Source organism: Telmatherina bonti, assembly GCF_933228915.1.
Source record: "Telmatherina bonti genome assembly, chromosome: 4".
In the NCBI taxonomy this organism is placed as follows: Eukaryota; Metazoa; Chordata; class Actinopteri; order Atheriniformes; family Telmatherinidae; genus Telmatherina; species Telmatherina bonti.
In genome coordinates, this window is record NC_136622.1 from 19,929,913 (window position 1) to 19,949,451 (window position 19,539).

At 38.7% G+C, this 19,539-nt stretch overlaps 2 protein-coding genes across 2 annotated transcripts in view; one reads left to right on the plus strand and one right to left on the minus strand.

Annotated features, from left to right (window-relative positions):
- Window positions 1-223: 223 nt before the first annotated feature.
- dffa (DNA fragmentation factor, alpha polypeptide) lies at window positions 224-4,857 on the minus strand. The gene is made up of 6 exons (XM_079239579.1): window positions 4,709-4,857; window positions 3,660-3,818; window positions 3,423-3,571; window positions 2,758-2,953; window positions 2,273-2,400; window positions 224-488 (listed from the first exon to the last, which is right to left on the minus strand). The coding sequence occupies exons 1-6, from the start codon at window positions 4,800-4,802 to the stop codon at window positions 267-269; spliced, it is 948 nt and encodes a 315-aa protein (XP_079095705.1). The 5' UTR covers window positions 4,803-4,857; the 3' UTR covers window positions 224-266.
- Window positions 4,858-4,979: 122 nt separating this feature from the next.
- pex14 (peroxisomal biogenesis factor 14) overlaps window positions 4,980-19,539 on the plus strand; it is a 45,105-nt gene continuing 30,545 nt past the window's right edge. Inside the window, exons 1-2 of the mRNA XM_079239526.1 lie at window positions 4,980-5,039; window positions 8,365-8,415. Of these exons, the coding sequence (XP_079095652.1) occupies window positions 5,004-5,039; window positions 8,365-8,415 (87 nt within the window). The 5' untranslated portion in view covers window positions 4,980-5,003. The remainder of the gene's footprint in view (window positions 5,040-8,364; window positions 8,416-19,539) is intronic.

Genomic DNA, 19,539 nt, shown 5'->3' on the forward strand with positions numbered 1-19,539 from the left:
TTTGAAATAAGAAACCAGCAGAAAGTGGATGCAATGGTTCATGTTGTCGTGACTTTGAAAACCATGACTCACCCTCCTTGTTCCGCAGCCATAAAGCATTCAAGTACTTTGCAAATTTTACAAAATGATGCAAATGTCAACATCATTAACATTCATGTATTCCAGTAGTACAGATATAAACATCGCCATGTGGCAAAGCTCATTCCACTGACCCTGAGGCAGGTTGTATGAATTCTTATCAGTCTCTGCTCAGGTAGAGCCTTTTCCTAGGTGCTTTTTTGGGTTGGTGTTTCTGCATCCTCCTCTTCGCTTGTCACTTTGGACTGTCTGCTGCTGTCCAGCTGTGTGGTGCTGATGGATTGCATGGCCTGAATCTGCTTGAGACGTGTGGACAGTTCAGTTTCACAGGCCTGCAGCAGTGCGGATGTCTTCACGGAGTCCCACGCCAGCACTTGCTGCATGCCATCCACCCCTCTGGAAACCACCATCTAAAAAACACCAGAGAGGAAGCTTTACTCTGAATATTTAAAATGTCATTACACAGAACTTCATACATAAATGTGTATTTGTGTAAACCTACAGGGATTGTGTAAAGGCCCAGAGGAGGAGGAGAAGAAGGAGACGCAGAAGAAGAATAACAAAAAAAAAAAAAGAAAACAACTGTATAGATGGTGACAGATTAGAAGAAAGGTTATGTGAGTGTGTCGGACGGATGAAGACAACTTCATAGCAGTGCATCATGGACACCAACCAGTCTCAGAGACTGACTTAAGACTTGAAATGGACACCAATTATGTGCATAAGAGAGCATAAATGGCCTTTTGATGGTTGATTTGAGGTTATTTTTGGTGTTTGATATCTTCAAAGATACTTCTTTTACTTCTACTTTTCAATGTAAATGAGGATGGACATTTTATTGTTGGATTTTATCTAAAATAAATCCCCTTTGGATAAGATATAACAGCTGTGCAAAAGATAAACAACATATGAGTTTCAAATGTGTCAGCACTTGCCACTTTATATCCACGTCACATTAACATGAACATCGGGTTATGAGATAATAAGCTCTAAGCACAGCTATGAATACAGGCACTCTAAATATAACAGGAACATATATTGAGCCTTTCAGTTGATATGGCTTTTACTATTGAAGGTAGGAGGATTGACCTGTTAGTCAATAGTTCAAGGAAATTAAACACTTTGTAATAAGTGACTTTGTAGTTTATGAAAACCTTACGTTCCCAGCTTCAAGTAGAAAGATCACCTGAAGAATCCCATTAAGTTAGATTTTTTTACTCCTAAACTTGGAGTATCTTCACCAACTCTGCCCTCAAAATCCAACATAGCTGGTGAATTCATGAAAAGTGGTTTTAGCTAGAGTAAAAAAAATAAACAATTTTTTTAGAGCATTCATCAGTTCTTGTCTTATCAAACTAATCATAGACATAGTACTGTTCATTTATCTGCATTATGCACTACTTAAAGTTTGCATTGCTAATAATAAGTAGCCTCTTCAATGAGCACCACAATGAGCAAATTCTACCCATTTCCCTACTGTCTGCTTCATACTGGAGCACAGTGAGCTTGGTGTTGAATCAATTCTAGTTCCTGGTTTTCTACATATGAGACTAATGGAATACAGTAAAAAAAATAAATAAATAAATAAATAAAACAAACAACAACAACTATAATAATAATAATAATAATAATAATAATAATAATAATAATACATCAACTTGCAGGTGACAATAAGTTTCTGTGTTTGCAGATCTTTAATCTTACTGTGGGGATCCTGATGTTTGCTTTTTGTAAATAAATGATGCAGGATTATTTTGCAGATAGATGGGGAGTAAAATGTTTTTATTTATATATATATATACATGATCACAAGTTGTCCCTTGAGGTGCATTTGTTGACACATCCTAATGCCAGAGGTGGTAAATGACAAACCCATAACTGCCCACTTGTGATCACATCAGCAAAGATACATTTTAGTGTCAGGTGTGAACAGGATGAGAACTAAATGGGAGCCCTGCATCAGAAGGAATGACGTAAGATTATGATGAAATACGGGACAACTGATAAGACAGAATTACCATGATTGCTCCAGACTACTTTAATCTACAGCATGAACTGCTTTGCAGATGTTACGATTCTGGATTCTCTGATATAATTGTAATTGCTCAAAATACATCCGCAAAAGTTACATTAAAAGGCATCAGGTTTTTCATGAATGTAAAGGAAGACCGGATCAGTGTTAAAAGATGTCTACCTGCAGATCCTCAGTTGAAAGCCTGGTCTCTGGACTAGTTTTTCCTTTCAGGACCATCAGTGTCCTGGACATGATTCCAGATCCAGAGTCCACCTCCATTCCATCGGGCAAATCCACATTCCCAGCACCTGACATATTGAAACAGGTTTTCTCTGAGGACTATTTGCCGTACTAAAGGATTGATTATAGTAAATCACCACAGAGGAGTGGGATTATTGAACAGCAACAATGATTCCATCTAGTGACAAAAAGGTACAAGTGCAATTTATTCTCTGTGAGCAATCAGATACAGCCAGCAAAGAGTATAGACTGACCACTGACACCTCAAACAGCAATGAAATGTAGGGATAATATTGTGTTTGAGAATGCAACTACAAACTGTTGAACTTAATTGTAAGGTAAAACAAAAAAATTCTAATTGAGATTGCCATTTAAAATAGTCATTGCTTACAAATATAAAACACTAAACAATGACAGTGCCATACCTGTCTGGCTTTGCTCCGCTTGCATTTGGTCCTCTTTCTCCACAGCTTTGAGATACAGCTGGAGCAGTTCCTTGGATTGCCTCACCTCCTCCCTTCGATCCAAAACCTTCTGCAATGTTTCTTGAAGGTTCTGAGCTTTTTTCTCTTGGAAGCCCAAAGCAGAGGCTAGATCAGAGCACGGAGCATCCACTAGGATCTGGAATAGCAGGTGACGCAACTTATCAGGCAGCAATAACATACTGCTGTGGACAGTAACTTTGAGCTTTGGATTAAATCATTTAAATGTGCTAATTAAAGGATAACCTTATATTATACAATAGTTAAAATGTAAACCTTTAGGGCACCAAATAGTATGTGTTGCAATCATTTCTGGGAAACATCTCAATGATGCAAAAATACAAACAAACCAAACGCCTACATCAGTCTTTGGCAGCAGAATCAATAGAATTTGTACTAAATTGTGTGTTTGTTTTTTTTTCCTCTTTCAAATAAATTTGAAAACAAAAAAAAACAAAAAAAACAAGAGCAGAACAATATTAGACATAATCTTATTATTTACCAAGACAAATATTATAAAACTGATTGTGCATACTGTAGACCATGTGTTTACTTTTCTTCTTTACTATGCAGGATATTGTAGTAAAATACAGGAGTCATGTTGGTACCTGTAGGTCTGCCTCAGACATCAGAATGACACTGGTCAAATCCTGCTTCAGCTGTTGAGCTAGGTCTGACCAAGGTGGCACCGTACTGTCCACAGTATCTGTGTCCAGCACCATAGACTCCCTCGCCATCCACGCTGTGCCGCCGTCAACTACAATTAGAAATGAGTGAATACCAATGCACGAGGATGAGCACTTCATTGCTGCAAGATTTGGATTTGGAACTTCAAATTAACATACTTTTGCGAACTGGAACCCATGTCTCCTTGTCATGCAAGAGCATGAACTTAGTGTTTGGGGGTAAACATAAAAAGTAGGCTTGATCCTCGACTATCGTCCCATCATTTTCTAGGACCACTGTGACTGAGTTACTGGGGCTGAACCCAAGGAACTCACACCCTGTGGGAAAAGTAGATTAATTATTACCATTATAGTTCTTCAGAGTATATACTTAGTTAGTTTTACCATATAGTCATATATTATTCACAACAATCATTATAGCTGAGGCAGGACAGTAACTAAAAATTAAAGGCAATTGAAACACACATATAACCTGACATAAAGGCAGTTTAATATTTCAGCACTTAGAGCACTGATCTATACTGGCTGTTTATCCTTTTTCTTTTTAGTGGTTGAGTTACAATTAAAAAAAAAAAAAAAATTTAACTATTTCTGGTGCTATTTTCATGTTAACTGATGGCTTGGAGAACTAATTCACACCAAAACATTTAATGTACTCTACAATTCCAGTTCAGGCGCTGTTTTATTATAAACTAATCACTTGTAGAAGCACTAATATAAAGGTTGCAAGTGCTTTCAAGAACACAGACACAAGCTTTTAGTCTGTTTGCGAGCAGTCTTAAATATGAGTTTTGCAAACTGCATGACCAGGGAAACGCCCGGTGACTACCATCCGAGGAATGAATAGGATCAGTAGACTGACTTTGCTTTTTCTGGTCTCGCAAGTTTGGACACGATGAAGCTGGATCTGTTGCTGTACACAACTCGGATGAAAGATGAGTTAAAAGTAACTGAATGAAATATTCACCATCACTCTGGATATACAGTTAGAGGTGAAAACAGCAGTCCAAAATCAGTGTACATGTTTACAATAAGGTCACTTTCACATTATTTGCGGTGTAAAGGCAAACAAAAAGGATTGTATAAAATAACTACACTATAACTGCTTATTCGTCATTCGCCGAAGATAACACTACCTTTTCTTCCAAATGCAGCCATACACATGCAGATCTTTAGAAACGCAGATAAGTTCTCCCATATCAACTTACCTTTCTTCTTCAGCTCCTCCAATGAGGGAACCACCACTCCGTATGATTTCTGTCGTGTGAAATTGCACACTTTACACGGTTTTATATTTGTCATTGTGGGTTTTGGACGCTATCACCTTTTTCTGTTACTTTACCACAAACAGCAGCTCACCGCTATCTCCCTTTTCTTTCAACACGGAACCACGGCGGTGGCACTAGGGGTTCTGGGATATGTAGTGTTTAATGGGAGATTTTGGACCGTGTTGCAGGAAAAGCAATCGAACGTGGATCAGTCAAGTGATAAAAAGATAGGAAGATGGCATCCACCGACCAACCTGATCCACCGGCACAGGTCTCTCTATGCCTCTAAGACATTTACCACTTTACGTGCTGATAAAACTGTAGGCCCTTATAATGTATTTATATTTAATAATTTTTTAAATGGCCACGTTGTTGGACGTTACTTTCATTACAGCCCAGTTAATGGATTATAGCATGCTTGCTAGTTAGCATGCTAACTAGGTTGCGATTCAAAAGTTGCATCTCACACGTTTTTCTTGTGTAGTGGACACAGATTATTCTTTAAGATTATTTTAGACAGTTAAAATAGCATGATTTGGTACCTTACGGTGTGACCATCGTCCAGTGGTCACATATTGCAAAGTTTTTGCCATCTGACCATGTAGCCTTGTGTATGTCTCTTCATGGGGAGTTGATTTGTAGAATGGAAAGGTCACTGACAGCCACAAGGCTGGTGGTATCTACTCTATCATTAACGTTCACAGTCTTGTTGTAAATGGTGGACAAGCGCCGAAGACAAGTGATAAAAAAAAAGGGATCTCATGTATCTCGTTTGGTGTCAGTTTATCTGCCACAGCTGTAGTGTTACTTCCAGGAAGGACTGAAGAAACCAGAAGGAAACGTGAACAGCAGAGATATGAAACTTTAATATAGTCTGTTCTGATTAAATCAATAGACTAATGAAGCGGGGAGGGGGGATGTGGTAATAAAGAATTAATCTTTTATGTACTAAAATGGTGACGTGCCTCAGAAGTATTGGAGACACATCAGATTATCCTGTTGCTCATTTTGACAATTAATTGTATCAGATTTCACAACATAATAAAGCTAAGGAAATGCACTAAATAATTCATTTTACCATGTTTCCATTCGTTGAAAGCTAAATATAAGCATTGCATTCTTTTCATTATTAAAGTGAAAGTTTAATCCAATCCACTTTATTTATATACATTTTATAAACGTAAGCAGTTTCCAAAGTGCTGCACAGAATAAAACAAAAACAATGTTACAATACTAAAATATCAGTAAATACAAAGTAATTAACTTAAAATCAATCCCAATAAACAGGTAAAAACCAATAAATAATTTAACAAAAATGAAATAATAAAATAATTAAAAAAAAAATTAAAATAAATAAAGGTACACAGAGGACCACACAACTCACGCAGTGTTAAAAGCCAGAGAATAAAAGTGAGTATTAAGACGAGACTTAAAACACTTCAGGGTGGGGGCTGTTTTTGACATGGGGAGACAGGACATTCCACAGTTTAGGTCCAGCCACAGAAAAGTTCCTGTCCCCCTGAGTTTTAAGCCTCGTCTTCGGGACCATAAGCTGGAGTATAAATTTAGATGTGATCAGAAATGTATTTAGGGCCCAGTCCATTCAACGCCTTAAAAACAAACAATAAATCTTAAAATCAACTCTTAAACCAACAGGAAGCCAGTTCAAAGACACAAGAATGGGGGAGATGTGCTCATGTTTTTTAGTTCCTGTTAAGACGCGCGCAGCAGCATTTTGGACTAACTGCAGTCGATAAAGTGCTCTGTTATTAATTCCACAATAAAGTGCATTGCAGTAGTCCAGACGTGAGGAAATAAAAGCCTGCGTGACGCGCTCAAAATTAGAGAAGGATCTTTTACAAAATTGATCCCAACCTGTTTCTGAATTTCCCAGAAATGCAAAGCAGTTTTAGGGTGCTTTCTTTTTGTACTCTTGTGCCATTGACCCAAACCAGCGAGTAGAATTTAAGTCATATTACTCTAATGGTCCTCCATTGTGTAAAACACTATATTTTCTTGCAATTGTGTAAGCACATGCATTGCTTCCTAATGTAAGGAATACATGACACTTATATAGAAAACAACTGTTGTAACATTAATTAACTTGGCTTTATTTATACTATACTATATTTATACTTTCATTGTACTACATTGTTCATTGTTTGCCCTGCGATGGACTGGCGAACTGTCCAGGGTGTACCCTGCCTGTCGCCCAAAGCCAGCTGGGATAGGCTCCAGCTTCCCCGCGACCCTGAATTGGATTAAGCGGTTCAGAAAATGAATGAATTGTACTAAAACAACTTCCTAATCTTTCTAAAGGTCCCTCTTTTTTACATTAGCCAGTTAGCCACATATGTTTGAACAGTTAAAGGAACTTCATTACAGTTAAATTGCATAAATAATTTTGGAAATAATAGATCCAACTACACATCACAAAGCTGCTTCTGTAATGTCAACAGTAAATACTGGGGACCATGTACTATCAGATGCCATTCATGCTTATGCCACTGAGAAAATACTGCTTCCAGGTGTAATACAGGTTATTTTGTTTGCTTTTGAAAAATATATTATTGAGCCATCCCTATAAATTTGTAAGATCATTAAAAAAAAATTCTTCTCTTTTTTTTCTTAGCTTGTTTGTTTTTTTTTTGTTCTTGATGCTTTTGAACAGATTTAACCCTGCTGCGACCTTCTGTATTTTATCAACAAATCTTCTGATGAAAAACTTGGAAAATGACATGTTTTTCTTGGCTGGATGTTGAAACGGTTATGTTTTTCCTTCATTAAAAGATGCTGTAGTCATGCACTACTGGTCTCTCCCTTTCACATCTTGGCCTTGTTTGTTGCCAAACTCACAACTGTGCTGCTTTTTTGTTGCAAAGTGTTCTGAACTCCTCATTTGACTACACCTAATGCTAACTATTTTTGTGATTGTTTTTTGATTCGGCTGCCGAAGAGTGTCCTTATTTACTTCTGTTGTGAATTAATATCATTCCACATTGTCCGTGCACAGACGTAATCCATGAAATTGGTTCTAGTCATTTTTCTTGTTTCACTAAAGAAAAAGAAAAATGTATAACCAAAGAAAATCCAATAAACAGCTACTGAATCTACTGTCTGACAAGATTTGAGCGCCTAATAAAGTCTTGACAGAACATTTCCCAAACACTTTCTCCAATCTGAACGTGAAATTGCCAGAAAAGTTTGAGCACTTTACAGTAACTTAAATATGTTTTGATGAACTGTGAGAAAAGTGTAAGCATGCAAAAACAGGTGAATAATTTCTTTTACTAATATGTATTCATAGGTTGAATTTTTTTAGGCTCAATGTGGGAACATGGGGAAAGACTTGTTGCGTCCTTTAAATGGACAGTTTTTACTCTATTCTTTCATTTCTAAAACTAGATATTAAAAAAAAAGTTCAGAATTATTAGAATATTTAAATTAAAATGTATTTTCTTTCTTTTCTACAGTTGTCAGAGTGAGATTACATCATGTTAAAAAATAAGTTTGGATTTGAATAATCTTTGTTAACTTGTACTAACTCTGTCCACCAGCAGATGGCCCTCTAATACAAGTGTTGTTTGTCTGTACAGCCTGGCCTTCCACCTGGAGAAGATGGGGCAGCTCGCCCAAGAGAAGCACTGGTAAGGATTTAGGATTCAGTACTTGATTAATGAGGCAGAAAGTGTGGACAAATAATCACAAAGTCAGGATTACTTTATGTATGAGCAAATTAGGGAATGGTAGTTTTCTGGATCAAATGTAACTGTTATTACATATTAATTAGAAAAAAAACACTTCTTCACCTCTGAATACATATGCCACATGCCACAATTCTCCATAGTTATCCTGCAGAACCTGCAAGATTTTGCCTAAAAATGAAGCTTATTTCACTGACTAGTCTCTGTGGTCTGATTGTATACTTGCATTTAAAATAAGTGGTGTGTTTACTGTAAAATTAAAAAGTCGGTAAATTCTGGAAATACATAAAGAAACAATTAATTTATCCGTAAGCTTTGGTAGCTTTGGTATTTAGTTCATCAGATGAAATGACATGTTCCCCAGGGAGACTCAGTGTAAAACACTTCCAATTAGCAGACAGTCACTTTAGCATCACAGGAATGTTCCTGAGCCATAATGAGCGTGAACTTTGAGTTTCTTGTCTTTGCAGCGGAGAAAGGATTGAAAAAGGTCTATTTTCAACAGCAGCAGTAGCTTTAATCACGAATAGCATAAAACAGTGACCACACATCTTTGTTGTCCTTTTAGGAAGATTCTGATTGAGGTTTTGGCTCATTGGCTGAATCCGTATGTTTAAGAGATGTTTCAGACAGGATGTCAGTGAGCAGCCGCTTCCTCCTTGAGAAGTTTCTGTGCCAGTTAAATAAGCAATTCAAGCTGGGAATACTAACAAAAGGTAGCATTTAACAAGGATCCCCAGCTTTTTAATAACCTGTATAGGGAAGTGTTAATAGTGTTGTTTCATTGCTCAATGGGGTGGAATACGTTCCAGGTACATTTACTGTCCTTGTATGAGCACAGCGTCCAGGTTAGAGAAGTGTTGTATTGTTCAGGCTGCATGTCTCAATGTCATTCTCCACCATTCACTCTTCATCTTCCTCCCATCATCCCTTCATGCCAAGGCTAATTTAATCCTGGGTTTATTGATTGTGGGAGCATTCTCCTAGGCTTTCTTTCAATTTACTTCAATTTCATCATCCCAGTGCACTTGAAGACTGCCTCCTCAAAAAGGGAAGAAATTCTTGTTACGAGGGTCCTGATTCGAGACTGGTTGACAAGTCCCACCACCACCCTCACTTCCAGCCCCTTTTCTCTTTTCTCTTTTTGATGAGCTGCTCTTTCCCAGTTAAGTGGATTATTACAGTAGGGATAATTCTTGTCACATGGCATTATTTGGATGAGGTGAATAATTGAAATTTGTGTCTGAAAGGATTTTATCTGGATGAGAGGAAAGGGAGTGCTGGCAGGGTTGGGAGGGACAAGAGAAAGAGCACACACACACACACACACACACACACAGACACACACACACACACACACACATATTAGTGTAACATTCATGTGCACATGGCCATGTCAAACAAGCCAGTGTGTCAGACTGGGGACACCAGTTATGTTAACAGGTTCTGACTCACCTCACCCAGATCAGCGGGCCCTGGCACACTGCACGGCACGGGTTCTCCTCAGTGGCAAGAGGGCCCAGCTCGGGGGCCATTGCCACGGCCTCTGCCACCACATGACCCAGAGGGGCAGCCAGGGACCTGCACTTAGGAAGAGTGTGTGTTGCACGGTTGACTGGTATACCAGTCGCTTCCAGCCGCTGCGGTTGCCTCTGGCACTGCTGGCACCCCCTCCCCCTCCCCCCTCCCCCCCCCAATCCTACCTTTTGCTCACCCTTGCCATGGACATTACCCCTTGCAGATTATCGCTGGTATTCCCCCACTCCCAATGACACACTTTGATCATTCCACGTTTAATTCAACCACTTTCTCTTTACTGCATTTAAATCCACTGAAACAAACAACAACTGCACACAGCGCTGTCACATGTTTGGATGGATTTATAGATCATTTGGCTGCATGAAAAAGTGGGGAAAAAAATGAGGAACTGTGTCAGCGTAAAAGAGACAGTAACACAGGAGTACATTGTGACGTGAAACTAAACAAGTTCAAGTCATTTCATTGTCAGTTTAGTGTTTTTATTTAACTTGTTGTAACTCATAGCACGAAAAACCATAGTTTATATCCTTAAAACAGGAAAACAACTAACTTATTAAAATCCCACTGCATTTAATTTAGCAATGCATGTCGGTCTAAATTGCAAATTTAGACCGACCAAGTCTGTGTTTTGTATTGATTTTTAAAATATTTACTTTTAAGGTGATAAAACGGAATGAATCTTTATTCTACTCTCATCTTTTCTAGTGATTCTTGCTAATATAGTCAAATCTAAGCTGTTTTTGGTAAGATTCTCCTAAAACCTGAGGTTTTTCTGACATGGTAGAATTGTTCACTGCAACATTTTTTCCTGTAATATTCTTCAGCGTTTCATGAAATGAAATAAAACAAGAATAGATGAATGTAATGAAAATATGGGCATTATGTGAAAGGTGCTCAGACAGCATGAAGCCTGTCAGGGAGTCGCAGAAATGTTGCAGTCAGTCAGAAAGAAATGAATGGGCATGAATGTTGCAATCCTATTAAATACTACTTTTGAAATGATTTGCAGTAAGACTAAGGCCTCAATTAACAGTTTCTGCTCTTATTTCTAAATATGCTAAGTTTTTTCCAGAGTGATCAGTTAATTATATAGATGCTAAAATAAAAGAAAGTTAAAAAAAAAAAAAAAAAAAAAAAAAAAAAGTAATCTGGCAGTTCTTTGCTGCCATATTTAGGACAGTTTGGAGGAACTTTGACTAATCTCAAAGCACACTTGAGGCCATGAAAATTGGTCCAATATATTATTTATTTGTAAAATGTTTTCACAAATATATGTTGCATATGTTTGAATTATTTTAACTGTATTAGAAATATAACTATTTTTAGATTCTCCAATAAAGTACTGCTTATGTGCTGAAATCAGCGAGTCTCTAGAGAAATTTATTTCTGTATGCGAAGCATAAACAAAGATAAATTCAGCCAGCAATTATAAACTTTTCTGTTCCGTTTCATGTGTATGAAAAGCTTCATGGGTGTACCCTTCTACAAATACAGTTCCTATGCTTTTGGATATCCTTGGTAGCATTAAGCTTGTTATTTAGTCTGTGTACCCTGAAAAAATATCAAAGCCCCAAATGAATAAAAGTGTTTTTATTTGTGGGTATACGGGCACGTGGTTTGGATGTGCAGGAGGTGCATCTGCGCCATTTGCACAGTAAGTCATTGTGTGCATGTAGACATAGATGGTGTGAACTGGGTGTGCATTGTGTGTTTAGGTTTGGGGATTTTAGTACAGCAGAGGGAGGAGAAAAAGAATTGTAAGAAGAACATCCCCGGTCTCACAGCAACTTCAAAAGCTCTGCTTCCCCAGGATATTAAGCGACTGTGATGAAAAATTTAGCAAGCGTTAAATAAGCCGCTTTGAAGTGATCTGTTTTGGCTCAGCAGTCTTCAAGTTTCCGCGGTCCCTCTGCTACAATACAGCCATGTTACTTTGTTACTTTAGCGGGGGAATAGTGTGTGAAGTGCAGGATTTGCGGTGGTCCTGGCTGGTTAGTAGTGACCAGGTCGGCAGTAAATGTTGTAGCTAAAAGCATGACGGCACCATTGCAGCTACTGGATCTCTTTTTTTGCTCTCCAACTGTTTTTTTTTCTTTATTTTTACCTTTCCATCCCTGGTGGTGCTTTCACTGAGCCCCAAGAGTTGCAGGGACACAGGATTTGTTCATATGTTTGCATTAAAAAATTATTTTTCTTGACTTTCAGATTATAACGCAAATGTTACTTCTTGTTTTTTTTCTTTTTGAACAAACTCATGGACATTTAAAGAGATTTTTATGCATCAGCGTTTTATCCCATTTGCAGTCTTTTTTTTGCTTCTTGAAGCCTTTTTTCCATTCAGAAAAAAAGAAACACGGAAAAGAAATGCCACTCACCATAAAGAAAAAATAACAAGAGCTTAACATCTTATCTGAGAATTCATATATCAATTCATTTCACATTCATCACTTGTAAAGCCATTATTTTAATTTTTGAGAACTCCAGGTTTCAACATGCTCCAAATTAATTATTGGGGCAGAATAAGAAATGAGAGTCAGTAATGAGTCTGGTATGGTAACTCCATCCTGTCAGGAAACTAGGCTACCATTTAGTTAGTCAAGGGAACCTTCTCTGAGATTTTCCTTTTTTACTCTTTGCTCATTACTTTAATTGTAATTGTTATCCTTTATTGGAGCTGTCTGCAGTAAAGGAGAGTTATGTTCCGAGTGGGGGCACGAGCCATAGAGATATTTCATGATTATTGAAGAAGACGGTCACTAGGTGGCAGCCACTTGTTCAGCCTGGCTGTAATTACTGAGTGCTGAGAAACTGAGCAAGCAAGGTTGCGAGGAGATATTTCTCCAATTGTAACACAGTGCCTGAAAGATAAAGCCAAACTGATGGGATGAACTGATTTTTGGATCTTGTCATGCTTCCTGCATGCTCTGCACAGCATCTGTTTTCATATTTCTGCTGTTGAATTTTGAGCAAGTGACATCATTGTTGAGCGCTATCTGAAGAATGTATGAACACTGGGAGCTGAGGACGAGGGATGTAAAATGTGTGACAACTATGTAGCATAACTGCGTTATTGTCACCCAAAGCTTGCAAAAGGAGCATCTGCACCTTTCAGTTCGTTTCAGCAGTCGTGGTTAAGTTTTCAGTTTGAAAAGCATAAAAGCTCTATTCTCTGTTTCGCAGCACTTATTGTGTATCATGCGCTGTTTGTTTCAGTGGTTAATGACACAGGAAGGGCCCTCCATTTTATTGTTGCTGTGTTGCACTTTTTCCCCTCCTCACCCAACCCTGCAGCCAGCTTCCTTGGAGGACTCTGTATGAATTCTCACTGTCATGTCCAAGGACGAGTGGCGCAGGGTCAGCTAATTGCTTTTATGATTATGATTTCACGTCAGATTTATCGTGCATGCTCGGAGCACATCTTCCAGGTCCTGCCGACGTTGCTGGCTTGGATGGGGAAAATGAGTTTACAGCTTCTGGCTGTGACTTCTTGTTTAAGTGCAGGTCACACTTTTTGACTCATTAGAGTTGAATGCAAGGGGGGGGGGGGGGGGGGGGGGGGGGGGAGTGAATCACACAGGCTTTTCCTGTAAAAGCCTCTGTTTTCTGTGTCGGTAACTGTACTTGTTTTGCTCACATTGCGTCACAAAAGAGCATTTTATCACTTTGTCTTCAACATATGCTTAAGTGTGGAGGTCATGAGCGAGGAATGACACAGACGGAGATTTTGTTTTTCTGTCGTTTGAACTTTTTTATGAGCCATAAATCTTTCATCTTTTTTTCTGTTTGCAGATGAAATCATGACGCTTATCCCCCTCATAGCGTGCCAGAATTATCAGTTGACTTCTTTTTGATGCTGTTGACTATTTTTTTTTTTTTAAACTGTTCCACCCACCTCTTTGAAAATGATGAGCAAAGATGAGTCCAACCCGTTTTATGAATTATTTTCATTTTGCGGTTTCTGCCTCGTCTGCTGTAGCTGGACTTGATCTGCGTTGCCAACCCATACGATAGCATTTTACTTAGTTTGTGTGTTTTCTTTTTTTTTCTTTTTTCTTTTGTTTGCTTGCTTTTTTTTTTTTTTTTTTGTCTAAAGAATTTAAAAGCCTTAAAATAACTGGGAGTCTTCACATTAAAGGAAGATGAAAGCTGTAGGAAGTGTCCATCAGTAAGCCATATATTTTTAGGCAGATAGTTTCATGTCCTGGGCTCATGGATCTTGATTTGCAGTTCTTTGACCTCACTCTGACCTTCCGGGCCAGGCCGCAGTGTGACGAGTGACAGATGCAGCCTGGGAATATGGTTTGGATAGCTTTGCAGTACTCACAGGAATGCTGAAGCTAGTTTTACACAAAGTTCATTTTGGAGACATATGTAAAGTCTGTGATTAAGCTGAATTCAATAAACTTTAATGAATACTTAGGACTTTATTTGTAGGGTTTTTGTTGCAGCAAGCATATTAATGTAAACAGCCTGGTAACAGAGCTGTAATTTCCTATTCTCCCACAATTTAGTGAACTGTCACAATATGTTTACTTAAGAAATGATAGAAATACGACCCCAGTTTAATTACAGTGTAGTCATTTTGCCTCAATATACTTGGGAAAGTGGTCTTATTGAGCTAAGCTTCCTTTATACTCTCCATTCTGCTTTGTAATTACTTCAGCTTGATTTATCGTCTTTTCTTTGTGTTTATGGTTGTAAACTGCTCGAGTGAGTAACTTGGTCTGAGAGTGGCTTGTCTCCTTGCAGCGAGGCTGAAAATCTCCCGATGAATCTGAGATGTCTCCGCTGTCAAGACTGCTCACATCGCTCTCAGCCTCCAATGTCACTTTCAAGGCATAATTACACAAGTTGTGTTGATTAGTATGAGAAGCAATTACGGCGGCTTTCCGCTGCAAATAGGGAATGTGATGGCTCTTGATTGACAGGAAGCATCCTGGCTTTAATAAGTAAATGACTATGGTAATTCAGGTACTGAGACCCTTTGATTTGTCAGCATCTTTCTAATTTTTGTGATGTCCTCTGATTTTGATGAACATGAATTTGATTGAATCCCCCTTCGTGGGCCCTGTCCCTGCACCTGTCTGTCTGTCTCCCCTCAGACCCGCTCATTTTCTCAGAGGGAAGCCATATACTAGTGCTCTCAGAGCCATCCTAAACAGTCCTGCTGTTCAGGCTGAATTATTTCTCACCGAATGAACTCGCTCAAAAAAAGAAAGAAATGAACAACAGGCAATTTTTGCTCAATATTCAAAAAGCCTTTTAGCATATCATGCTTTCACAAGTGTGGAAATCAGAGGAAAAATTATTTGTAATTGACACTTTGGGGAATGTTTTTTTCTCTCTTTTTATCTGGCTTCCCAGTAAGTTATTAGCTGTTAATTTGTCGGCAAGCTCCCCTACAGCGCCAGATATTTGTTCAAATGCTGGGATCCCCTCAGTGCATTTGTAACTACACTTCTGAAAATGCTTCCCTGTCTAATTATGTAATATAATACTGCCTTTTAGGCAAGTTTCTTTTAATTGAATAATATTAGTGCCAACAAAGGATAAGCTATTGAAACAGCAACGCTTTAAAGGGCAGTCTATGTTGTGTAAAAGTAGTGCACCAAAGTAATTCAGCAATCTAAAGCTTCTACACTTAGATCTGTGTATTTTAGATTTTTGACAAAGGGCCAAACATTTATGCTAAACTTTGATTGGCTTAACACTTAGTCTCATATTTCTTTCTTTGTTAACCACTGTTGGCCTAATCAAGTAATTCCCTGTTTGTCTTAGTAACCCCCTATAGAGTCATACATGCATACATATAATAAAATAATTTGCTCTTGCACTCCATAGCCCAGCTGTAATTTATATGGATTGAATGAGTGGTGCATTGTGGAAAAGCACGAGTGGACCAAATGCTCGTTTGTCACCTCTAATAAATGTTGGAATGTAAATTATGAACTTATGCTTCAGATGTAAATGCACTTTATTCCAGTCCTTTAATGTAAACAGCCCACTCCAATACATTAAAGGGCTGAGAGGAAGTGGGGAGGGGTATTAGATTTGGGTTTTTGACTGTTTTCGCAATTAATAATAAACACAAAAGAGCTCAGATGGGGAATGTTATAACATATCTGAAGTCGCCTTCATAAATTATGGCACGAAAACAGGCTTGTACACCAAAAATGTAAATACATTAATGTTATTAATAATGTAGTGACTAATAGTTCTATCAAGACTGTAATAGCAGTTTAATGGAATATGACAGCAAGAATGTATTACACTTCTTAGATTTAGATGGGACCTCTCATGACATTTATCAGAGATTTCTGTAACAATTTTTTTGATTATTTTGTAAAGTTAATTGCTTCTTTTCCCTCGAACGTCTTCTCACGAAGAGGGGCAAAAAAAAACTGGTAATGGATATTAATTAATATATGTCAGTTTTCTGGGTTTGATTAAAAATAATGAAAGCAAAATGCTAATGGGATTTTTAGCGTTTCTCTGTGTGTGGCACCCTGAGATTGTGGCTTTATCTGGGGAATCTTAAAAAAAAAAAAAAAAAGTGTTAGTGTGTTACTCCCTAAGCTGAAATGGAAGTGACAGAATACACAGACTTAGATAAAACATGCTTTTAAAAACCGGCACTTAAGTGAAAATATTGCACTGATTAGCCTTACTGAAGACTTATGGTTCAGGAAGGTTTTGCCATTAAATTAAAGCTCCTGCTGTGACATCATCTTCAGCTGCAAGAGTTTATACGTGTTGCATGGGGAAAGTATGTGAATCATTTCTGATAAGATTCTGTCGTGACAAGTTATTTTTCAGACTGCTGCACTTTTATCAAAACGTTTTTGTATGAACTTGTTTCTTAGATTTCTTGCATACCTTGGATGTGCTTTTAATATTTTTTTCCCCTTCTAATAAAGTTACACTTTCCACAGTCATTTTAAAATCTCAGCTGTCCTCTACTTTCACCAGTCACAACCGTCTGTGCCCTCATAGTCTGCTTCTGTCAGCATACAGACATCACTACCAGGACGTCTTTGCAGCACTCTTCAGCAAAATGACTGAAGAAGCTACCGTTAGGGTGAGCATAAAATGTAGAGCAGCATAGTTAAACGTAGGTTAGCATAGTGAAAAAGCTACTGTAGCCCCTGGCACAGCAGACAGTTATCCAACACCTGGACTGGCTCTCTTCCCTGGCATGTGCATCAAGACTGTCAACTTCTTGTTAATGCAGTATTTAATAAGAAGATCACATTTGTTTTCCTGTGCAGCTCTCCTGGCAGCAGCACATTGCTTTTTCTTTGATTAAAATAGTAGATGGATGGGTTGATTGTAGCTTTGTCAAGAACTTCAAAAGAAAGGGTGAGAAGGAGATGATATATTTAGAGAGGAGTGGATGAGGCCACTGTCGACTCCACATGGTTCTGACTGTGGACTTAAAGTATCGGTGGCTTGCAGGCCTGTAAAAGAGTCAACTAGCACAGATGGATGCCAGCACTCTTTAGCTGACCCTAAGTAAGCCTGTTGAATACTTTTACGTCTTATCTTAGAAGACAGCTTTTACTTTCTGTTATATATGTAAGATTGTAAGATATGTAAGATGATGTTTTTCTTAAAATATTTACTGTTAACACATAAGTGTCCTCCTGCCTGTCTGTCCATACGACTGTAGTGTTACTTACTGGCTCTAAAAATGTACGGAAAGTGGTTTTAGGTATCATGGGGATGAGAGAAGAAGAAGTGAATGGGTTTCAAAAAACAGCCTGTACTTTTGAAATGCAGAGAGTGGCTTTGTCATGTGTTTTCTGTGTCAAGGTCGACAGAAAATGTCAGAACAGGTGTGCGTCTGCTGCTGAGCTGCTTGCCAACTCAGCCCCTTTGCTGTAACACGCCACCTTGTGTGACATTATAGTGGTTCACTGTGGGTTGTCTCCTTTCCTCATTCTTCTGGCGGAGGCTGGTAAAACATGTCCCCCCCCACCACCACCACCATGTGACTCTGCATAGAGCGAAGATGGATGTCAACGCCTAAACTTCGACCACTGCCTCCAGTTGTCGCGTCGTCAGAAAAAATATGGGCGCTGTGCAGCAGTGACGTGTAACATTCCTTTTTGATTACTAATGTTTTTTCTTCTGGTTCTTGTCTCGCCATCTATTGAATTTAGTCACTTTACAAGACATAAATTTTGTTTCAGGGAGGATTTTTTTTCCCTTTAAATTATTGCTAATGCCTCTTTTAAATGCACACACACATATATTATATGTAGTTACTGTCTTTCAGTCAGTTTGTCATCTAGCAAAGCCTGAAAATTTGAGCTTTTTACAAAAGGGAGATTATGTTCAGGTGGGACATACAAGCAAAATGTTAGGCATGCTGCTGTCACATGTTTTATACCTGGGGAATTCTTCAGTTTTTATGCTTTTTTTTTTTTTTTTTTTTTTTTTTTTTACAAAGGTTAAAACAAAAAATTATGATTTAATCTGATGAGCTGTCTTTGTCTTCTCCCTGATTGGGCTAAATGAGATGAAAGGCAAGTTTTCTTTGACCCTGTTTTCTGATGCTGTCAGCACCACGGTCTTTGTATGATTATCCTACTCTCGAGGCCACACCGTTTGTGGTGGTTGGACGCATCCAGAGAAAGAAATTTAGCCAACATTTTTCTGTGTCACTTAGTGTGATCTCTTACAGACTCTTACTCTCTTTTCTCCAAAATCAAAAAAAGGAAAGCCCTCGTGCCTTAAGTCCCCCCCCCTTATTTGATGGTGATTTCATTCTGACTGGTCTGTCACTGTAGATGTGTGGCCCATTGTCTTGGCAAGTGTGTCTAAATGTTTCTGACAGGTCTCACTGAAAGACAGGCCGCAAGGGTAAACTGCCAGGCTCCCCCCACACACCCACCCACCCACCCTTGAACATTTGCACCCACCCTGACCCAGCCCTGGCCAGTAGATGGCGATGTTCATCTTCTCTGGCTCTGTTCCTGCCTTGATGCATCTCCCTTAACGCCATCCTTCCCCACTTCGTCTCTATATGGCACTCGCTGAGGAAAAAGGGGTCTCACCCTGCGTGGAGGGTCATGCCACCAATTCCTGCCCCCCTTTGAAGACCATGGAATTGCTGATCCAAGACACATGATTAGTGCATTCAGCCTATTGACTTGAGAAGAGTTGACACACGATTACAATGTCACTGGAATGTCACAATCTGTTGAGTTGTCTTTGTGCGCTTAGTCTTATCCGATGGTACTGTGTACCCAAGACGGAATAATTTGATCAACAAAAGGACACCTTTGTTGCAGCCGGCCTCTCTATTTTAGTTTTATTAATCAATTTGGCAGGCTGGCAAGGATACTTACAAACTTAATGCCAACTTGCAGCATTTTCACTCCACCTCCTGGCTTTTATTTGCCCATTGAGGTGGTTAAACTCAGCGTTAGTATGTATTCAGAGTGCGTCTCAGTGAGTGCGTGATTCCTCACTGAAAGGAGCAGTTTGGAACAACAGAGGAGGATAAGCTTGTCACTGTAAGTT